General features: G+C 40.8%; 1 protein-coding gene across 3 annotated transcripts in view; it reads left to right on the top strand.

Annotated features, from left to right (window-relative positions):
- The window catches only part of DOCK4 (dedicator of cytokinesis 4), a 488,208-nt gene that overhangs the window by 451,977 nt on the left and 16,182 nt on the right, over positions 1 to 20,049 (top strand). For all 3 annotated transcript variants that reach the window (XM_064374405.1, XM_064374410.1, XM_064374414.1), the window contains 6 exons: positions 1,877 to 2,018; positions 3,377 to 3,543; positions 6,195 to 6,281; positions 14,699 to 14,875; positions 15,719 to 15,802; positions 19,802 to 19,921. In XM_064374405.1, the coding sequence (XP_064230475.1) occupies positions 1,877 to 2,018; positions 3,377 to 3,543; positions 6,195 to 6,281; positions 14,699 to 14,875; positions 15,719 to 15,802; positions 19,802 to 19,921 (777 nt within the window). The remainder of the gene's footprint in view (positions 1 to 1,876; positions 2,019 to 3,376; positions 3,544 to 6,194; positions 6,282 to 14,698; positions 14,876 to 15,718; positions 15,803 to 19,801; positions 19,922 to 20,049) is intronic.

Raw genomic sequence — 20,049 nt, forward strand, 5'->3', positions numbered from 1 at the left:
AAGAGTACTGATAAGGAAGACACTTTATTTCTTGGAAACTCAAATATCAGACCCAAAACTTTATTTTAAAATGGCTTCTTAAAACCATTGAATGCCTGTATTCTTAGAGTAACTGCCCCAATTTTTACAAACTGTTGTTATATATAAGCATTGTTTTAAAATGTATTTCATTTACTAGGATATTTGAATATTTACTTGGGGGCTCTTGTAATAGTCAGAGAGGGATGTATTGTCCTTTTTTTTTACCAAGCAAATTAATTATCTTTTGAGTAGAATTTTTAAAATACAGCATCAGAAATTGTAACTTTTATCTAGAAAGTTTTATATAGAATTGTATGGGGTCCTCAATTCTAGGTAGTGTCTGCCTTAACCTTGTGTCTTCCGAAAGATCACAATTTATTTAGGGGTTTGTGGGGAATCGAGGTGAGTTATCAGCCCAGTTCCTGCTGCATTTCCTCTCCCTTCCTGCAGCTGCTCTTTGTCTGCAGAAGAACTGAGCCTCTGTCCATGACTTGTTTCTCACTCCCTCACTGTGGCCTGGAGTTCCTCTTTACGGCATTTTACATGAGAACCTCATGGAGCTGAAAACTTTCGGCCTCAGCTCCTCTAGGCCCCAAACTGCTCTCCCCTTAGCTTGAAGATCTTCAGGGCCTGAGATCCCACAAGCTTTCTTGGTCTTGGTAGCTCCTAGGAGTTTTTCCTGCATACACTAGGCCATGTTCAGAGTAGACAGAGTCCAAGGTTTGGACTCAGACCAGAATTTCAGTCTAGTGCACGTGGACAAAGTACTTCAAGACATTAGGCCATGGCCCATCTTGGTGGCTCACACATGTAATCCCAGCACTGTGGGAGGCCAATGCAGGTGGATCACCTGAGGCCAGGAGTTCAAGACCAGCGTGGCCAACATGGTGAAACCCCATCTCTACTAAAAATACAAAAATTAGCCAGGCATGGTGGTGCATGCTTGTCATTCCAATTACTCAGGAGGCTGAGGCAGAAGAATTGCTTGAACTCAGGAGGTAGAGGTTGCAGTGAGCCGAGATCATACCACTGCACTCCAGCTGGGGTAACAGAGTGAGACTCCATCTCCAAAAAAAAAAAAAAAAAAGGCTTTAAGCCTTGGTTCCCCAATTATAAAATGGGGCAGGGTGGGGAGCGTGACTATTTCTCAAGCTTGTATGAGTTAAATAAGACATGTGTAGTGTGCTTCATCAATAATTCTGCTCAATTACAATTTCATTATCATTAAAATGTCAGAGATCCATCATATCTAATCAGATCATTCAGGTACTTTTTGGAAACCTGCTCATCTTTCCAGCTGTCTTAACCTACCTCAGAAATAACCTTCACCATTCTTACCTGAAGGAGAGCATCATGAACGGCAGAATACTCATCCATGCATGCATACATACACACACATACATATGTACACACATCCCACACACACATATAAACAAAACAAAAAGCAGACAAAAAATTTACTTTCTTTTCCTCCAAATTGTGAAATTACCCACAGGAAATGATATGTACTTTATAATCTTTACACATGTGCTTATTACCATTTGGAGGGAATACAATTGTTTTGTTTTCATACTTTGGTGCTCTGAGAATCCACCTCTTTGCTCCGTGTGCAAGTGAACTGGGAAGAGTGAGGTATTCTACTGGGTTTTATTAAATGCAGTCGAGAGTGAACTTATGATCTATATCTGCATTTTTAATCATTGGGCAAACTTTTCCGATTGTTCCGGCATATGTTTTGTTACAGTGTATCAGTATGGGGCATGTGCTCAGTTATTGCCAGTCATGTTTTTTGGCTCTGTTGTAATTAATGCATTCAGTTATATCACCCTAATTTCTTTTTCACTTTCATCTCCAGAATAAGGAGTTTGTGTGTCGAGGGCATGACTACGAGAGGCTGGAAGCCTTCCAACAGAGAATGCTGAACGAGTTCCCCCACGCCATTGCCATGCAGCACGCCAACCAGCCCGATGAGACCATCTTCCAGGCAGAAGCTCAGTGTATCCGCACCTACAAGGGCTGGACTCAGTGAGATTGCATTGGCTCTCAGCTGCAGAGCATTTGCATGCAAGGTTGTTCAGCTACCAGTCCCTTTTCAATAGCCACGTCCTTACTGCTCCCTCTTTCCCATCATCTTAATTTTAGCTTAACTCTTTCTGAATAGAACTTAATTGTTCTATTTATTATCATGATGTCAGTTGAAAGAAATCTCTTAAAAGACTTTTTCCCTTTTGATTAAACCTCTTATATAGCTCAACCCTGCTTTTAAAGCTCTTTTTTAGTGATTTCCTTTAGAATAATTTTCCTTTGACATATCCTGTGGAAACTGCTTCAGTTCAAGAAAATTGTAGTATTATGTTTACTGGCACATATGATTTGCCCCTTTCCCTGCCCTGATATTTTTATTCTAGGATGAGGAATGGAAGAGAAAGAGGTACTCCAATATCTTTTGGGGGCTCTTAGCTGTGACATCCTGGACAGCCCTTAATAATTGCTGTATAATTCATACTCTCGTTGTCTAGACACAGACAACTGAGCTGAAATTGCATAGGTGTTAGAGACTAAGGCAGTTCACCTCAGCACTCTTTTTTGACCCCCTCTGCCTTTTCCTGAAACTGATGATCTTAAAAAAACACCTAAAACTTCCACTGACAATTATGAATACCATTTCAAAGCAGAAACCAAAATGCAAGACATGCATGAAAGTATATAGGAAAAATATTTTGCTCTTTTTAATGAGGAGGTAAATACACAAGTTAATATGATACCCCTTTGGTGTAATTTTTAAAAATATAAACTATAACGAAACACCCTGCGTATCAATGCAAGATTTGGGAGAGCAGTTATCACAGATGTGGGAAGGCTAGGGACACAGAACATCACACAGGTATATGTAAGTCATTGTCAGTATTCAGGTTTTTGTCTTTGGTCATGGTTGCATAGGTATTTACATGTTATTATAAGCAAATAATAAATTTAAATGGGTCATGCACAGACTGAAAGATGTCTCATGAACAAGGATTAGGATCATCCTAATTCTTAGTACCTAAAGCCCAAACGATTTTGATCTTACCCCACATAAAAAAAAAAAAAAAAAAAGAGTGATATCTAAATCCACAGGTCATGGAAATTTCAAGCTGGTACTTCACCTACCTGAACTAGTTCAAGACCTGTAGTTTGAGATGAGATTTGCCAGAACTGAGTTCTTGGCATCTTCTTGGTAATTTTTTAAATGACTTCAACTGAAATGGAAAGAGAAGATCGTTACCCATCTTCTTCTCTCTGCCATAGCTCAGCCCGAGCCAGACTTCCATGGAGTTTGCCAAGTCAGGTTCTCTCCTTGACTCTTTAATTCTAGATTTGCAGATATATGCGGTGACTCCCATTCCGGAGAGCCAGGAGGTCCTGCAGAGAGAGGGTGTTCCGGACAACATCAAAAGTTTCTATAAAGTGAATCACATCTGGAAATTCCGCTATGACAGACCTTTTCACAAAGGCACAAAAGATAAAGAGAATGAATTCAAGGTACCATGCTACTCTTATTACATGCCAACTCCTCAGATAGCCTGCGAACCCCTTGGGGCGTGACCCTTGGTAAATATTTACCCAGACTAGTGTCAAGTAACAGAAGGGACTATATAAATCATTTAGTCTACTGGTTCTGCAACTCCACTGTGTATCAGTGACGTGGAGTGCTCCCTAACCAGGCAGATTTCTGGTGCCCAGCTCAGGAATTCTGACTCAGTAGGTCTGGAAGGAGGTCCTAAAATAAAATTCTAATGCTGGCGGTTCTCAGAGCAGTCTTTGAGAACTCATGGTTGAAGTCAGTCATTCATTATGTCGAACTAATTGTGGGAACCTTAAGATGTTTATTTTCACATAAAGTTCAACGAATAAAGAATACTTAATGAACAGAGAAAAAGAGTTCCTGAAGACAGAACAGTTGGGTGGACTGCTGGTACGGTGGGTAAGTTATGTGCCATCTTCTGCTGCTTGTTCTTGTTAGAACAGTGTGTAATTCGGACTTCTCAGGACTCTGGGTAAAGGCAAATCTTGGATTCTTTGGGTGTGTTGAGTTCTCTGCTCTCAGTAGTTGCAACACGCCTTCCTACTTCAGCACCCTCTCAGCCAGAAAGGGACAAGGTTTCTCATAGCCCCACTGCAGAAAAGGGGCAAGACTGTTCAGCAGATAAAATAGAGTCTGCTCCTTTCTTTGCAAACAATGACATAGTGAGACCCCCCAGTTAGTATTTCACACCAGAACAAAGAAGGCAAAATTAGCTTATTTTTGTGAGTGAATTAATTGGCTTAGCATTTTTCATCACAGATGTTCTCCACCTAAGCTAGGAAATGTGCTCCTAACACGATTGTCTCATATTCGCTCACTTGGTCGGCTCTGCCTGTGTCAGTTTCCAGTACTCCCAGAAGTATTTCCAGGAATTATTATTCACCACCAAGAGATGATCAGAAGGGAAAGGTTTTCAGAGTTAAGACAGGATTGAATGTAGAGCAGTCCCTTGTGCGCGGAGATTTGATGGGCTAAACATCAAGGCAAGGGGGCCACTGGAAAACAGCAATGGCATAGGATTAAAAAGATCCATGATCATTTTCTTGTTTTTTTCCGGAAACTTACATTTTTTCTTTTTGCCTTCCAAAATCAATTAAGGATATCGCTAGTTTATGATCCAGTTCTCCTTGCAGTTGCTTTTAGTGAAAACATAGTCAAAAATCCACTGAAATCAGGCAACTGATTTGTCGAAAGTTGCCTTCTAATTACCAGTAGCTTCAATCCTAAAACACATTTTCCAACTCCTTCTCAATTGTTTTTTTTTCACCACACCACATTTCCTTGTGGCTGTCACTTTAAATCGGTATCCATGGTGCAGCAACCTCCCTAAAAAAACAATAATAATAAATCTGGCCCCAGATTTATAGCCCTCAGAATCTGGCTCCAAACTGCCCCTCCAGAAGCCTCGTCTCCACCACAACCCACTCACCCCTCCTCCCTCTCAGCCTCCTCTCTTCCTCTCCTGCCACACCCTTTTGCAAGCCGCTCCTCCTGCCAGCGCTGCCACCCCCTCTCTCCTCCTGGCAAACTCCTACTCACTCCTCAGAATGCAGCTCACGTGTCGCCCCCTCCGAGAAGCGCTGTCCTCCTCCCCCAGGCTGGCGTGTGCGCCTGCATCCTCCTCTGTTGGCCCCCAGAGCCTTGAACATCCCTTTCTCTTCACTCTGAGCTCTTATGCATCTGCTTACCTCCCTGTCACCACCAGAACACTGTGAGCTCTTGTCACAGGATCCCTACCCTGTTCATCTCAGCACAGCTTGGCTGGCCCAGAGAAACTCTTCCTTCTTTTTTATTGTGGTTTGAGTAAATGGCACTATTTCAGAAATTTTGTAAATCGTATTATCCTCTTGGGAATATGCTTGGTTTAAGTAAGAACAATGAGGCGTAGATACTAAAACCTGGTTGACAGAAAAGAAACCTGTCATCAACAGCAGCTTGTACCAAGGGCAGCGTGGTTTCACATGTCCTGGGGTTGCTCGCTCTGGCTTTAATACAGATTTGCCTCTATTAACAGCAGTCCAAATAATCCCAAGAAAATGTGGCACAGTAGATTTAGCAAGAGAGGAGGAGTCAGAGGTCCTAGTGGCTGGGTTCTAGTGCTGGCTCTATCAGTAGTTAGAATGTAGCTTTTGAGTAAGTCACATTGCTGCTTTGAGACCTAGTGTCTTCATGTTTAAGACAGATCCTGCCATGTGGTTCCTAAAGCCTTTTCTTCCCTTAGGACTCTGTTATTCTCATCTTACATTAACTGGATGATACATTGACTGGCTGGCCCTTCTAGATATAAATGGCTAGATGTTAAGGAGTGAAGAGAGTTTACATTAGAATTTTAGAGAAATGGCGAAGAAAATAACATAATAGCGTATTTTTGTGTTTTTAAGCTTGTTGTTTGAAGTAGGAGCCCATTTATTTCACTTGGAAATAAAGTTTGATGATATACAGTGGAATTATTAAAATAAGCTTCAGCAGTATCTCACTGTGATAGTTTCATGGGTGCTTGAATGAAGACTAAAAGGCTGACGGGAATAAGCAAAACCTGGTAACAGTGAGTGACAAACACTAGTCATGGAAGGGCAACCTGAGGGACCTAATTTGTTTTGTTTTGTAGAGTCTCTGGGTGGAGAGAACGTCATTATACTTGGTGCAGAGTTTGCCCGGCATTTCTCGCTGGTTTGAAGTGGAAAAGCGTGAAGTGGTAAGGATCAGAGCTCACGCTCAAGTACTTTCTCATCACAGTTGTTCACTTAGAGTTGTGCTGTATGTTCATTACTTCTCCTTTGACCCAGATTCCCTGGAAGCACTCATAGTAAAATAGTGCATGTTGATGGTGTTGACCACTATTGCCAAGGCTGAGAAGGTAAACATTAATATTGTCCTAATGCGACCAGATGGAGGGATGTCTTGAAACGACTCGATTTGCTACATGTAAAAAGAAAACCACTCAGGCCCTTGAGTTAGAAGACTTGGAATTCCAGCTCTTCTAATTACTATAGCTGTGTGACCTTCAATGCTTACCCAGACCAGTGCTAATACTAACTGCTTTATCTTATTTAATCATCCTATCAGGGCTGTGAGGTACACATTCTTGTTCCTGTTTTAGCAATTTTTGACAAGAGGTCAAAAGCCTTTGCCAGAGATCACATAGCAAGATGTTGAAGAGAAACTCCAACCCAGATCTTTCTGATTCCAAAGCCAGTTACACTGATCTCTTCTAGCCATGGTTCTTACAGGCAGGAGAAGGCTAATGTCAAGTCTCTGCACAGTGCCCGATGCACAGTAAGTCCGTGTTGTTACAGTTCCCAGTAGAAAGGAGGGCAGTCCTGGGTGGAGCAGCAGCAGTAGAGCAGTGGGTGCCACTGCAGAACCTGGTAACCACAGCTCCCAAGAACCTTCTGGTGGTAACATGTGGCCCCAGCTCCAGTCCCCAGTTGTGGCGAGCAGGGAGAGCAGCAGTGGAAGGCAGCCACCTCCAGGGTGGGGACCGCACCCAGCTCTCTATGCTGCTCTTCCAGCTGACAGCACCTCGATGTCAGCCACAGCCCTGCAATCTCACAGCCTCCCTTGCTACATCTATTATAGCCATGTATTAACTTTATTTCACTTGGTGTGAATGTTCATTCGTTTCACTGCAGAAATATTAACATGTTTGTTTTTGAGCCTGGGTCTCACCATTTCATTGCCATAGTTCTCTGATAGGAAGTGTGCCAGTTGTGCAAATATGTCATTCATACCTTATTTAGGTCAAAAGCCTATGCTGTCAATGCAGAAGGATGAACAGCTCCTGACCAAATTGTTTTTCAAGAATTGCTTGTCCTACCTGAAATGTCTCAGCATTGAAACTACCCTCAGCTTATGTTCACTTAAGCTAAGGATTTAAAAATTTAAACTGAACTCTATTCAGCAGATTACATCAGTTCAGTTGTATTCTTGTCCAATCTGAGGTCCAGGATCCCCAAAAGCTGGTTGCTTACATGTCATGCCCTGGTACCTTCCATGGAAGAGGGGAGACTGCTAAACGCAGTTCTCAAAAATTATTATTATTATGTTTCCCGCTGAATGGCACGGGTCCAACTCATAGAAGTGTTCTTAGTCATCCATGTTGCATTAATGATTCAGAGAGCCTTTGCAGCTACTTACTACCCAGAGCATTAAATTCTGTGAAGTCTCACCAATGGCCCTGGCCCTTGGAAATGTCATACACACATACACGCAATGCTAATAAAAAATAGCATGCTGATAATGTTAAAAGGAGCATTACTAAACACAACCTTTCAAACATCAGCTGCCTACTTTATTGGAATATGTAATCTTATGTTCCGTCAAATGGAACAAATCAAACTTGGCTGTTTCGTTCCCTGAACACAGCCCACTCTTAACAGCCTTTGTGTTTTTCTCTTGTTCTTGCTGCCTAGAATGTCCTCACTGTCAGTTATTGGTTTACTGGTTTAACTCCTAGTGTAGAAGAGCTTCAAGAACAGGGACAGGTAGTAGGTACTCAATACAAATACGCCACGTTGAATTGAAATTCCTCATCTGCAGATGCCAACATCTGAAAACCAAAAGATGTTTTCATTTGTTTGGCTCCAGAGCTCATTTGCTAATAACACACCCAAGCTCTTCTAATGCAAGGACATTTATTAACTTTATTTCACTTAGTGTGAATGATCATGTGTTTCACTGTAGAAATATTGATGTATTTGTTTGTTTTTGAGACTGGGTCTCGCTCTGTCACCCAGGCTGGAGTGCAGTGGTATGATCATGGCTCACTGCAGCCTCGACCTCCCAGGCTCAAGCGATCCTTCCACCTCAGGCTTCCAAATAGCTGGGACCACAAGCATGTGTCACCACAACTGGCTAATTTTCTGATTTGTTGTAGAGATGAGGTCTCACAATGTTGCTCAGGCTAGTCTCAAACTCCTGGGCTCAAACAGTCCTCTGGCCTTTGCCTCCCAAAGTGCTGAGATTACAGGCATAAACCAACACACCCGGCCTTATTAATGTAATGCATTCGCTTAAAGGAACCTGCCCTAGATCCTGCTGGGGGTATATACCATACATGCCCTATACTGCCTTTTAAACTCTGAAAAGTTCTTAATTCTGAAACATGTGGCACCAAAGGTTTCAGATGAAATTGGGGACCTTTATTTTCTAAGTCATAGACCCCCCCAATAGCTTATCAAGTTTTGTTAAGATATCAATGCCTTTGAACTATCGTGTTTCCTCTGTAGTTTGATTCTGTTGTCAAAACCCAAAAGCATGCTTTTTTGTCCAGATTAAGAAGTAAGCTCATTTCAGCTGGGCATGGTGGCTCACCTGTAATCCCAGCACTTTGGGAGGTCGAGGCGGGTGGATCACCTGAGGTTAGGAGTTCATGACCAGCCTGGCCAATATGGTGAAACCCCATCTCTACTAAAAATACAAAAAATTAGCCAGGCTGAGCTAAGATCGCACCACTGCACTCCAGCTGGGGCAACAAGCACAAAACTTAAATAAGCTCATTCAAATGTTTTTAATCAAGACATTTATAGTTTAGAATTCATAAATTACTTTTTAAATTCAACTCAAGATCATGAAAATATTGTCATACCACATCCTGCCCATCAGAAAACAATGTACCTTTACTTTCTAAATACTGTATACCCAGAATCGAACCTCTCCTCACCATCCCTGCTAATAGCGCCACCTAGTGCCCAATCACTGCAGTAGCCTCCTAAAAGGTTTGCTTTCCCCCTTATCCCTGTAGTCTCTTCCATACATAGCAGCCAGTGCCCTTTTTAAATTTAAGTTATAGCATACAAAAATAGAGAAAACATATAATGAACCTGACTTACCCATCATTACTTCAACAGCCATCAAAAAGGTCAATTTTGTTTCATCTGCACGTCTACTGCTCCCTCTTGACTATTTTCGAAGTAAATCTCAAATGTAGTATCACTTCATCTACAAATATTTTAGCATTCATATTTTTAGAAGCCTGCGCCAGGCACAGTGGCTCATGCCTGTAATCCCAGCACTTTGGGAGGCCGAGGTGGGCGGATCACCTGAGGTCGGGAGTTCGAGACCAGCCTGACCAACATGGACAAACCCCGTCTCTACTAAAAATACGAAAAAGTAGCTGGGCATAGTAGCACATGACTGTAATCCCAGCTACTTGGGAAGCTCAGGCAGGAAAATGGCTTGAACCTGGGAGGCGGAGCTTGTGGTGAGCCGAGATCACGCCATTGCACTCCAGCCTAGGCAACAAGAGTGAAACTCTGTCTCAAAAAAAAAACCCTGCAACATTACTTACTGTCACATTAAAATTTAACAATTCCTTGATCATAAAATGTACAGTGTTCATTCATACTTTACCAAGTCTTTTATTCTACATTTTAGACCAGTCTGGGCAATGTAGTGAGACACTGTCTCAACAAAAAATTTTAAAAATTAGCCAGTCTGGTGGCACATGTCTGCTGTCCTGGCTACTCCAGAGGTTGGGGCCAGAAGATCACTGGAGCTAAGGAGTGCAAGGTTACATTGAACTATGATCGTACCACTGTACTCTAGCCTTGGTGACAGCCTCAACCCTGTCTCTTTTTTAAAAAAATTATATATTTTTAGGCCAGGCACGGCGGCTCATACTTGTAACCCCAGCACTTTGGGAGGCCAGGGCTGGCAGATCACTTGAGGTCAGGAGTTCAAGACCAGCATAGCCAACATGGCAAAACTATCACTACAAAAAATACAAAAATTAGCGAGGCATGGCAGATCTCACCTGTAATCCCAGCTACTCAGGAGGCTGAAGCAGGAGAATCGCTTGAACCCAGAAGGTGGAGGTTGCAGGGAGCCAAGATTGTGCCACTGCACTCCAGTCTATGTGACGGAACAAGTGAAACACTGTTTCAAAAAACAAAAAAAAAAAAATCAAGTTTTAGTTTTACTCTTTGTTGTTTGAATCCAAATTTAAATAAGGGCCATGCATTGAAATTGATGGAAATGTCTTCTAAGTCTCTTTCAATCTGTAAGTTTCCCCTTGCATCACTTTTTTTTCCTTATTATTTTGTTGAAGAAACTAGGCTGTTTATCCTGAAATGTTTCCTTACATGTGGATTCTGCAGACTGCATCCCAGTGAAGTCATTTAACATGTTTCTCTGTTGCCTGTATTCCTTGTAAATTGGAAGTTAGAACTAGAGACTTGATAAAATGTTTTGCTCTTACTTTCACAGAACTGCATCATAGTTGGTGTTATGTGCTTCTGGTTGTCTCTCTGTGTGTGTGTGTGTGTGTGTGTGTGTGTGTGTGTGAGAGAGAGAGAGAGATATGTTGGCAGCCACTGGTGATCATTTCCCAGATCCATTAATCTTTTATGGGATACAAAATGGTGATATTTTAGCATTTCATCTTTATTTGCTCATTGGAATACTTCTGTAAAGAGAAATGTCCTCTCACTAAATATTTGATTACCCTGAGGTACAGGAAAGATAATGCTTTATTCTACAAAAGTGACTAGAGGGGTTTTTGTTTGGTTGGTTTTGTTTTTAGTATCATTAGTAACTCATGGATATAAGCATATTTGTTTTGTTTTAATCCGTGGCAGTTATTCTTATTAAATTTCAAAATGTCCATGTTTGCCTGTTGGGAGCCTCTTCAGAATGGCTCCTGAGTCTTTTTTTCCACAGTATCCAAGTAGTCTTTGTTACTGAGCTAACACACAGGATCTGACTGTCAAATTAGATGCAGGACTCAGCGACCAACCCCTCCCAGCATCAAGCTTTGCTAGTAATTTCAAGGCAGGCAGGATGCTCAGAGGAAGCAGCGAGATTTCTGAGACATCACGCATCGTCTGCCAGGTCCTTCTTCCCCACATCAGTAATAATTCAGAATAATAGGTGGAGTCCCTCAGTGAGGTTCACAGGGCTCCTCATTCAGAAGCACATTTAAATTATGAAGTGTAAATTATGAAACATTCCATTTTCTACTCCACAAAGTGAGTTGTAAAGCTTCTCAGGGACGTTCTATAATCATGCCTCATGGATTATGGTTTATTTACTTAAAGAAATCCTTTGACTGGGGACTTCCCTCTAGGGCATTTGGTAGATAACATCTCTTCCGCCTAGCAATGATTTTTAGTCTATTTACTTGAAGGTTCAGTTGACAAAGAGGTAAGACATGGTCACCTGTCTTTTCTGTCCCCCGAATGGATCACAGGCCAGATACTTTAATGACTTCCTGGTAAGATGAGGTGGTCTAGGGTCTCTTAAACATCTCCTGCCCCAGACCTGAAAGCAGCTATTTCTCCAATGACTCCTTATTCTTTTTAGTGATTAACAGTATTTAGATATTGTAATCTGAGGGATAGAGGAAAGTAATTCTTGGTGAACACTCTATATCATATATCTTTGCACACTTCTTTGACTGCCCCCTTAGAATTATTTCCCTAGAAGTGAATTAATCAAAAGTATCCTCACTGTAACCATTAATTCATGGATCAGTAATGGGATATATCATTTACACCCAGTCTAGAGGGAATAACTAGTCTTAGGAATACTTGTTTCCCCAGCATCTTCTCCAACACTAAGTGTTGTATATCATTTTAATATTCCATATAATAGACCGAAATCATACTGGGGCTGAACGTTTTGGTTCAGCATTTTTGAATGCTAAGTGAAGATATGTTTTCATATATTGATGTACTCTATTTTTTTTGTGAATGCACCAATCATATCGTATGTTTCATTTTGTTTTCTTCAGTATTTAGCAAATATTACCATTTTGTCTATCCTTCATGTTATAACTATTTTCCAAGTCGTTTGTATTTTGCCTGTGTTTATATCTTGTTTTATTTTTAGAAAATTTGATTTGACACATTTGAATTTATAAAGATGAAGATTGCTTCTTTCTTACAGCCAAAAGCACATAAAATCTACTATCTAACCATTTTTAAGTGTACACTACAATAGTGTTAACTATGTATACATTGTTGTGCAACAGATGTCTAGAAGTTTTTCATCTTCTAGATGAAACTCAAACTGTATACACTGAACAGGTTACCCTCTCCCCTTCCCCTAGCCCCTGGTAACAACCATTCAATGTTCTAAAATGTTTTGCTTATTTTTTAACTTTTCAGTTAATCAGAGCTCTGATTTTTCCTTTATGGTTTAGCTTTTGTGTACATAAAGCAAGGGTTTAATATTACAAATAATCTGAAGTAAATACCCATTTCCCACCACTCAGGTAAAGAAGCAGAACATTGCCAGCAGCGTCCTGCAGGCCTCCCGTGCACCCCCTCTCATTTATAGCTCCATCTTCACAATAAAAGTAGTCACTGTCCTAACTTTGATGGTATTCATTCTCTTGCTTAGTTTATCACCTATTTGCCTCTCTAAACAAGTTGATTTGGTTTTACTTGGTTTTGAACTTTATGTAACGTACTGCTTGTGTTCTGCTGAGAATATTTCTTTAAATCAGTGATATTTGTAATATTTTTCCATGTTATTGCATGTGACTGAAGTTGGTTTCGTTGCTATATACTATTCCATTTCATGAACATATCACAGTATGTTTATTCTCTTGTCAATGGACAGATGAATTTTGGTGATTATGAACAAAATATGTGATATGTTCAGTAGAATTTCTGAATCATAAGATATAGATACACACACACACACACACACACACACATCTTCAACTGTTTTCTAAAGTGAATGAACCAATTTGAACTTCCAGTAGCAGTAACTGAAAGTTAAAAGTAAGCAAAACATCTTAGATGTTTCCTGGTACACATGTGCACAAACTTCCTACTCCACTCTTCCTAAGATATATGACTAGTAGTAGAATTTCTGAATCATAAGATATAGATAGATACACACACACACCCCTTCAGCTGTTTTCCAGTGAATGAACCAATTTGAACTTGCAGTAGCAGTAATTGAGAGTCCATTGCTCACATTCTCTCTCTCATCTGCTGTTGTCATTTTTATCATTTCAGTGGGTGTTTAGTACTATGTTGTTATAGTATTTTTCACATCTTTAATCACAATGAGGCTCAACACCTTTTCATTATGTTTACTGGCCATTTGAATTTCTTCGTTTGTAAGTGGCTGTTTGTTTGCTAATTTTTTATTGGGTGGTTTGCCTCTTTCTTACTGGTTTTTAAGAATCCTTATATACCTGAGCATGTACTTTTTGATGGTTACACATTTCAAAATCTTCTCACATGTTCTGGTTAATCTTCCCTTCTCTTTATCGTGTCTTTGATTAATGTTGAGTCTTAATATTCTAGGATTTTTCAGTGTTGGTTTAAGATGATCTGAGTGACCTTTAAAAACTCTAATTTGTTTCCTTGCTTGAATGAACCAATATTTAAATATGCTTAGTATAATCCTGAATTACTTTATTGCTGAGAGCTTGGCAGACCTTCTCTTCAAAGAGAATGTCAATGACAATAGTCCCAATGACATGCATTTGAAGAGCACTTTTATCATTTTCACAATTAGGTCCTCCATACAGCCTGGAATTTTTAAGTCATTATGATTCTATTTGGCTCTCCAACAAATAGATCCTGTAGTATATATTATCTTGTTTTCTATAATTCCCAACTGTGTGCCATCCTGTGCCACCTTATGGTGCTGTTATATATACCTATGAGGTTCATAAGGCATATGTCCCCTCTTCCCAACTGGGCTGAAAGCTCCTTGACATCGGAGGATCCGTAAATGCGTCTTTATATCTTCCATGGTGCTTTGTATCAAATAAGCATTGAGAAAGGTGATATTTAGGGTCTCTGAAAATTTAACCCTTCAAAAGAAAAAAAAAAAGACTAGTTTTAAAAGATATGAGATGCTTGAATATTATTTTAAGGATTAAATTGGTTGTTGCAGTGCTAATATAGAATTGATGATTATCTAAAACACAACTCAATGAATGCGTATAATTACCTGCCCTTTCCAAACCTCGCTAATGAACATCTCACTCGACTACCCCATCCTTGTCTATTCTACGGAATGGCCCCTGGTAGAGATACTGATGGAAGCCAAAGGGGAGCACAGATAATTCAGAACATGGATAAACTACTTTGTCTATCTTCTTGAATGTCACTAAATTCAATATATTTATGCTCATTTGTTTCTCAGGTAGAAATGAGTCCTCTGGAAAATGCAATTGAAGTGCTGGAAAATAAGAATCAGCAGCTGAAGACTCTGATTAGTCAGTGTCAGACAAGACAGATGCAGAATATTAATCCCCTGACTATGTGCCTGAATGGAGTTATAGATGCTGCTGTTAATGGCGGCGTTTCCAGGTACCAAGAGGTAAGGATTAGGTATTGCTGTTTCAGAGAAACTTTTCAGTTGTGACTTCTTAGGGTTTCATGAATCTTTTTTCAGAATATGTACCCATATCAGCATGCAAACTCAGGACTGCAATTAACACAGAGTCCTTTGTGAAATAGAGCAAACATACAGTCATTTGTAATGCCCAGTTACTGCATTTTTCCAACATGTTATATTTTGATAATAAAAATGTGTGTATATGTTCCTTCTTGCATGAATAAAAGTAGAAAGATTAGGATTGTTTAATAAATATCCATCTAAAATAATTTCTCTAAGCAAAGAAGTTCATGGGCATAGAAAAGTCTGATCGGGGCTGAGTTCAGTGGCTCACACCTGTAATCCCAGCACTTTGGGAGGGTCACTTGAGCCCAGGAGTTCGAGACCAGCCTGAGCAACATAGGAAGATCTTATCTCTATTAAAAAAAAAAAAAAGACAAGACCAATCTTGCGTATGTGATACTTTAAGTGGAACTTTCATCTGTTCTGTTAAACAGAAAGACAGTAGCCTGGAAGGTAAGGCCATCATCTAGGTCACACTGAATCTTAAGGCACTTTATTTTAGGACACGAGCATGTAGCTTATTGATTTTTGTTCTTTATTTCAACAAGGGTACTTATTGTACAATCACTGATCTTCCTTTAACAATTCTTTCCTTATGTTCCCATTCTGACCAGCCGCCTCCACTAGGAATCAGTCCATCTGTCCCAAAATGTGCTTTATAATGGCATCATTTCCATAAAGATGCCAGGTCTTTAAAAACAACTTGTTTTTGACTTGTCTTGTAACTCACTGAAGTAGACTGATTGTCCTTTCCCTTACTAGGCATTCTTTGTCAAAGAATACATCTTAAGCCACCCTGAAGATGGGGAGAAAATTGCACGATTAAGAGAGCTGATGCTTGAGCAGGTAAGGGAGGCAAAGCCAATCCCCTTCTATCTCGCCTGGACATGTGCCCGCTTATCTAGAGGCCCCTGTGCATGGTTCCCTACATCAGGGGTCTAACTGACGCTGGCAAGCAAGGGTTACAGACTTCTGTAATACATCTCAACTTGCTAATTTCTACTTTTTCTTCCCACTGGGATGCAAAAATTAATTTAAAAAGGAATAGACTACGGCAGCCAGTTATAGGTTGAGTATCCTTTATCCAAAATACTTGGGACCATAAGTGTTTCAGATTTTTAATATTTTCAGATTTTGGAATATTTGCATATATATGAGATATCTTGGGGAAAGGACCCAAGTCTAATAACGAAATTTATTTTACGTATGTCTTATACACATAGCTTGAAGGTCATTTTATATAATATTTTAATACTTTTGTGCATGAACTTTTGCAACCCATCACATGAGGTCAAGTGTGGAATTTTCCACTTGTGGCATCATGTTGGCACTCAAAAGATTTCAGATTTTGGAGCATTTCTAATTTTCGATTTTTGGATTAGGGATGCTCATCTTGTGAAACCAACAAGTTCATGTGGTCCCTTAAACCATCCTTTGAACACTTTTCCTAGAGACTTGCCATAGGCTTGATGCCAACTTTTCATTCAAAATTCTGTGCTCAAAAAAGTTCAGGCCAACTCCAAATATGAGGCATGAATGAATGAGATGGTTACTTACTATAATAAGGAAGTGGGTGATCGATAGGCTGTGCCTTAAAGCCATGTCATATTTTCATGGTAAACCTATAGATTATATGATACGGACAAAACTAGATACAACTCATCATTTTCTACCCCAAAGAAGCATGGTTTATTTTATTTATTTGGAACCATCAAGTACAAAGAACAGGAATGAGTAATCTGTTGCCTGCTATGTCCCTGTTGATAGCTCTTAACCTGAAAATGGATTGAAAACCTCAATGGATTGAGGTAGGCGACATGGTTGGAAGCCTGTGTTAAACAGGAAATAAAGACATTGGGTTCCCATGAAAAGTGGAATGTGTATGATGAAATGTGACAAAGGCATCTCTTTCTACTCAGTATTACCAAATTCATAAGTAAAGCATGCTCTTTGGATTAGGAAATAATGAGGTTGTGTCTGGTTTGTCCATGATGTATGCTCTGTAGGCTTAGTCCACAAAACCTAATACTGCAAGGAGAGAGGTGGCCATAGAAAAGAGAGGAATTACTGGAAGCTGATCTGTAAGGAAATAAAGAGGAAGTCAAGTTCTCAGGGTGACCCTGGGGTGTTTGTAGATACTAGAAGTGAGCAGTTTAGGTCATCCAATATTTACGGTTATGCAGTGACTTTACGCTGATTTTTAAAGATCTGTGTTTTACCTCTTATGAATGGTTCACTTCACCCCAGGACTATATCTGCTGGATTCAACCTGACTGAATTTTTTCCCCAGAATTAAAATGGTAGCTCAGGGTCAAGAAGACTCCCCAAAAAAATAAAATCAGGGAGCCTTTATTTCTTCTATGTCCTGCTTGCGTTCCTGAAACCTTGCGGAAAGAGCCACGGCCTAGGGTATGTGAGATCTCTGTTATAAGACAAGCAGTGCACGTGACTGTCACGTGACCCTGGCCAAGTCTCATCATTTCTGTGGGACCGTCAGGTGGGGAGGTAGACTAGAGACGGCACCATCCTTCTCTGGACCTCTGCCAAGTAGCTCAGATAAACTCTGGTGGACAGGGACATGCATCACCCCAATGCTCCTTCCAGGACAGACTAAACTCTGCCTCTGCTGCAGGAAATGTGGCTCTCCACAGACACCTCCAGCTGTCAGGCCCTTCAGAGATTGCCTTGGCTGTAGAGAGCCACTTGGCCCAAGGTTGCTGCCTTCTCAATGGTGCACATCCCAGACTGAGGAAGCAGTAGAAAGCCTGGCCATTTGGACCCAACACAGGACAACTCCAACAGACCATTAAAGGTCCACAGGTTGAGGGAGGAGGATCACCTGACACCAGGAGTTCAAGACTAGCTGGGGCAACATAGCAAGACCCCATCTCTGCAAAAACCTAAAAACTCGCTGCATGTGGTGGTGAATGCCTGTAGTCCCAGTTACTACTTGGGAAGCTGAAGTGGGAGGATCACCTTAGCCCAGGAGTTCAAGGTTGCAGTGAGCTATGATCATACCACTGCATTCCTGCCTGGGCAACAGAGTGAGATGCTGTCTCTAAAAAGATTAAAATACAAATAAGTTTGTAAAATTGTTCCAGAGGTCCCCAGGTTTGGCAGCAGCTGACAGGACTGCCGTGTAGCTCACCTGCTTTTGTTGTGAAGTCCTGCTTCCATCCCTCCCCCTGACAGGCATCAATCCCAAGGTGCATCCCGATAAACATTATGATCCCCAGACTGGAGTATCCTTCCCAGAAAACCCAACTTGAAACATTCCGTGAACAAAAGGGAGGTCACCTAATGCTAGTGTTTAACATGGAGAAGACTGGGGGCCCCTACGTTTAGATTCACCTCCTACATCCCTTCCATGTCCTCATCACAGATGTAGCCTCTCCCTTTATGCCTCAGACACACTCCACTCCAACTGTGCCTTTCAGAGGCATGCTTGATATTTGTTATGCAAACGTGCTGGCAGTGGGTAGCATCCAAAGCCCTGTTGCTATAGCCCTGTCCCTTAGGGAAGGTGCTGGGTATTCCAACCCACCAGGGTCACTCCTATTTGACCTGAGCTTTCAACCTAAAATCTTCACAAGCTGCAAAGACTGAAAACAAAAAAACTAAACCTGTGGTGATGTGGGGTTTGTTTTCCTCCCCGTCTGTGGAATTTGTCCTTTTGACCATGTTAGCATGGGGGGCATTTTTAAAATACAAAGACAGATGCTGCTCAAATCAAAGGAATTACACACTATTGATGGTTGAACAAAGGAAGGTTGAATGTCTTATCTCTTCGGATCCTCACAGCAGAAATGTTTTTTAAGAACCTGCTCCCTTGTTGAATTATAAGAGAATAGGAATTATATATATATATATATATTTTTATATATTTATATATATATTTTAATATATATATTTATATTTTAATATATATATTTATATTTTAATATATATATTTATATTTTAATATATATATATCTATATATATATCTATATATTTTTTTTTTTAGACAGTCTAGCTCTGTTGCCTAGGCTGGAATGCACTGGTGTGATCTCAGCTCCCTGCAACCTCCACCTCCCGGGTTCAAGCAATTCTCCTGCCCCAGCCTCTCGAGTAGCTGTGACTACAGGCACATGCCACCATTCCAGGCTAATTTTTGTATTTTTAGTAGAGACAGGGTTTCACTATGTTGGCTGGGCTGGTCTCGAGCTCCTGACCTCATGATCTGCCCATCTTGACCTCCCACAGCGTTGAGATTACAGCCGTGAGCCACTGTGCCCAGCCAGGAATAATATTTTAAAACAAAAACAAGAAGCGTAGCAACTGTCATAGAATTCCTTCCCTGGCAGATTCTGAAAGTCTGTGGGAGGGATGGGTGAGCAGAGGAACCTGATGGGAGAGAGAAGGGAAATGTGGGAGAGAGGGTGCCATGCCAAGAAGAGATCCTTAGGGGAGAACTGCTGGCCCTCTTCACAGGGAGCAGCGCCTCCCAGGTTCCTTCTCCATCCTGGGAAGAGCAGGAAGGGGCCAAAGGAACACATAACTGTTACGAAGCATTGTGATTATAGATCTAAATACATGGGAAAAAAGCCTGGGGGAGTAGGAAAATTAAGTCTGAAATCAGACAGAACCAAGTTCTAATCTGCATTTGTCTTTTATCCATGCAGGATTTTTCCAATCCTCGGTTTCTTTACCTGTAAAGTGACAACTGTTCCTACCTTGTCAGATGCAGAGGAGTAGCCATAATGCAAGTGAAATGCATAGTAAAGTGCTTGGCCCGCAGCAGGCACTTAGTGAGAGGTAGTCACTGACCACTGACGTGAGGTTTTTTCTTTATGTTGTTAATTAAGGCACAGATTCTGGAATTTGGTTTGGCTGTGCATGAGAAATTTGTACCTCAAGATATGAGACCGCTTCACAAAAAGCTAGTTGACCAATTCTTTGTGATGAAGTCAAGTTTAGGGATACAGGTATGTACACGTACGTGTCCGTGGTGGGGCAGCCTGACCACTGCCGTGTGCTTCTTGTTAAAGGGATGATGATGATGTAGGCAATAGTGACATCTTTTGGTTTTTCTACCAAACTGCAGTGTTTTACC

Source organism: Aotus nancymaae, unplaced genomic scaffold, assembly GCF_030222135.1.
Source record: "Aotus nancymaae isolate 86718 unplaced genomic scaffold, 86718_ANA_hifiasm-v0.15.2.pri h1tg000002l, whole genome shotgun sequence".
NCBI lineage: Eukaryota > Metazoa > Chordata > Mammalia > Primates > Aotidae > Aotus > Aotus nancymaae.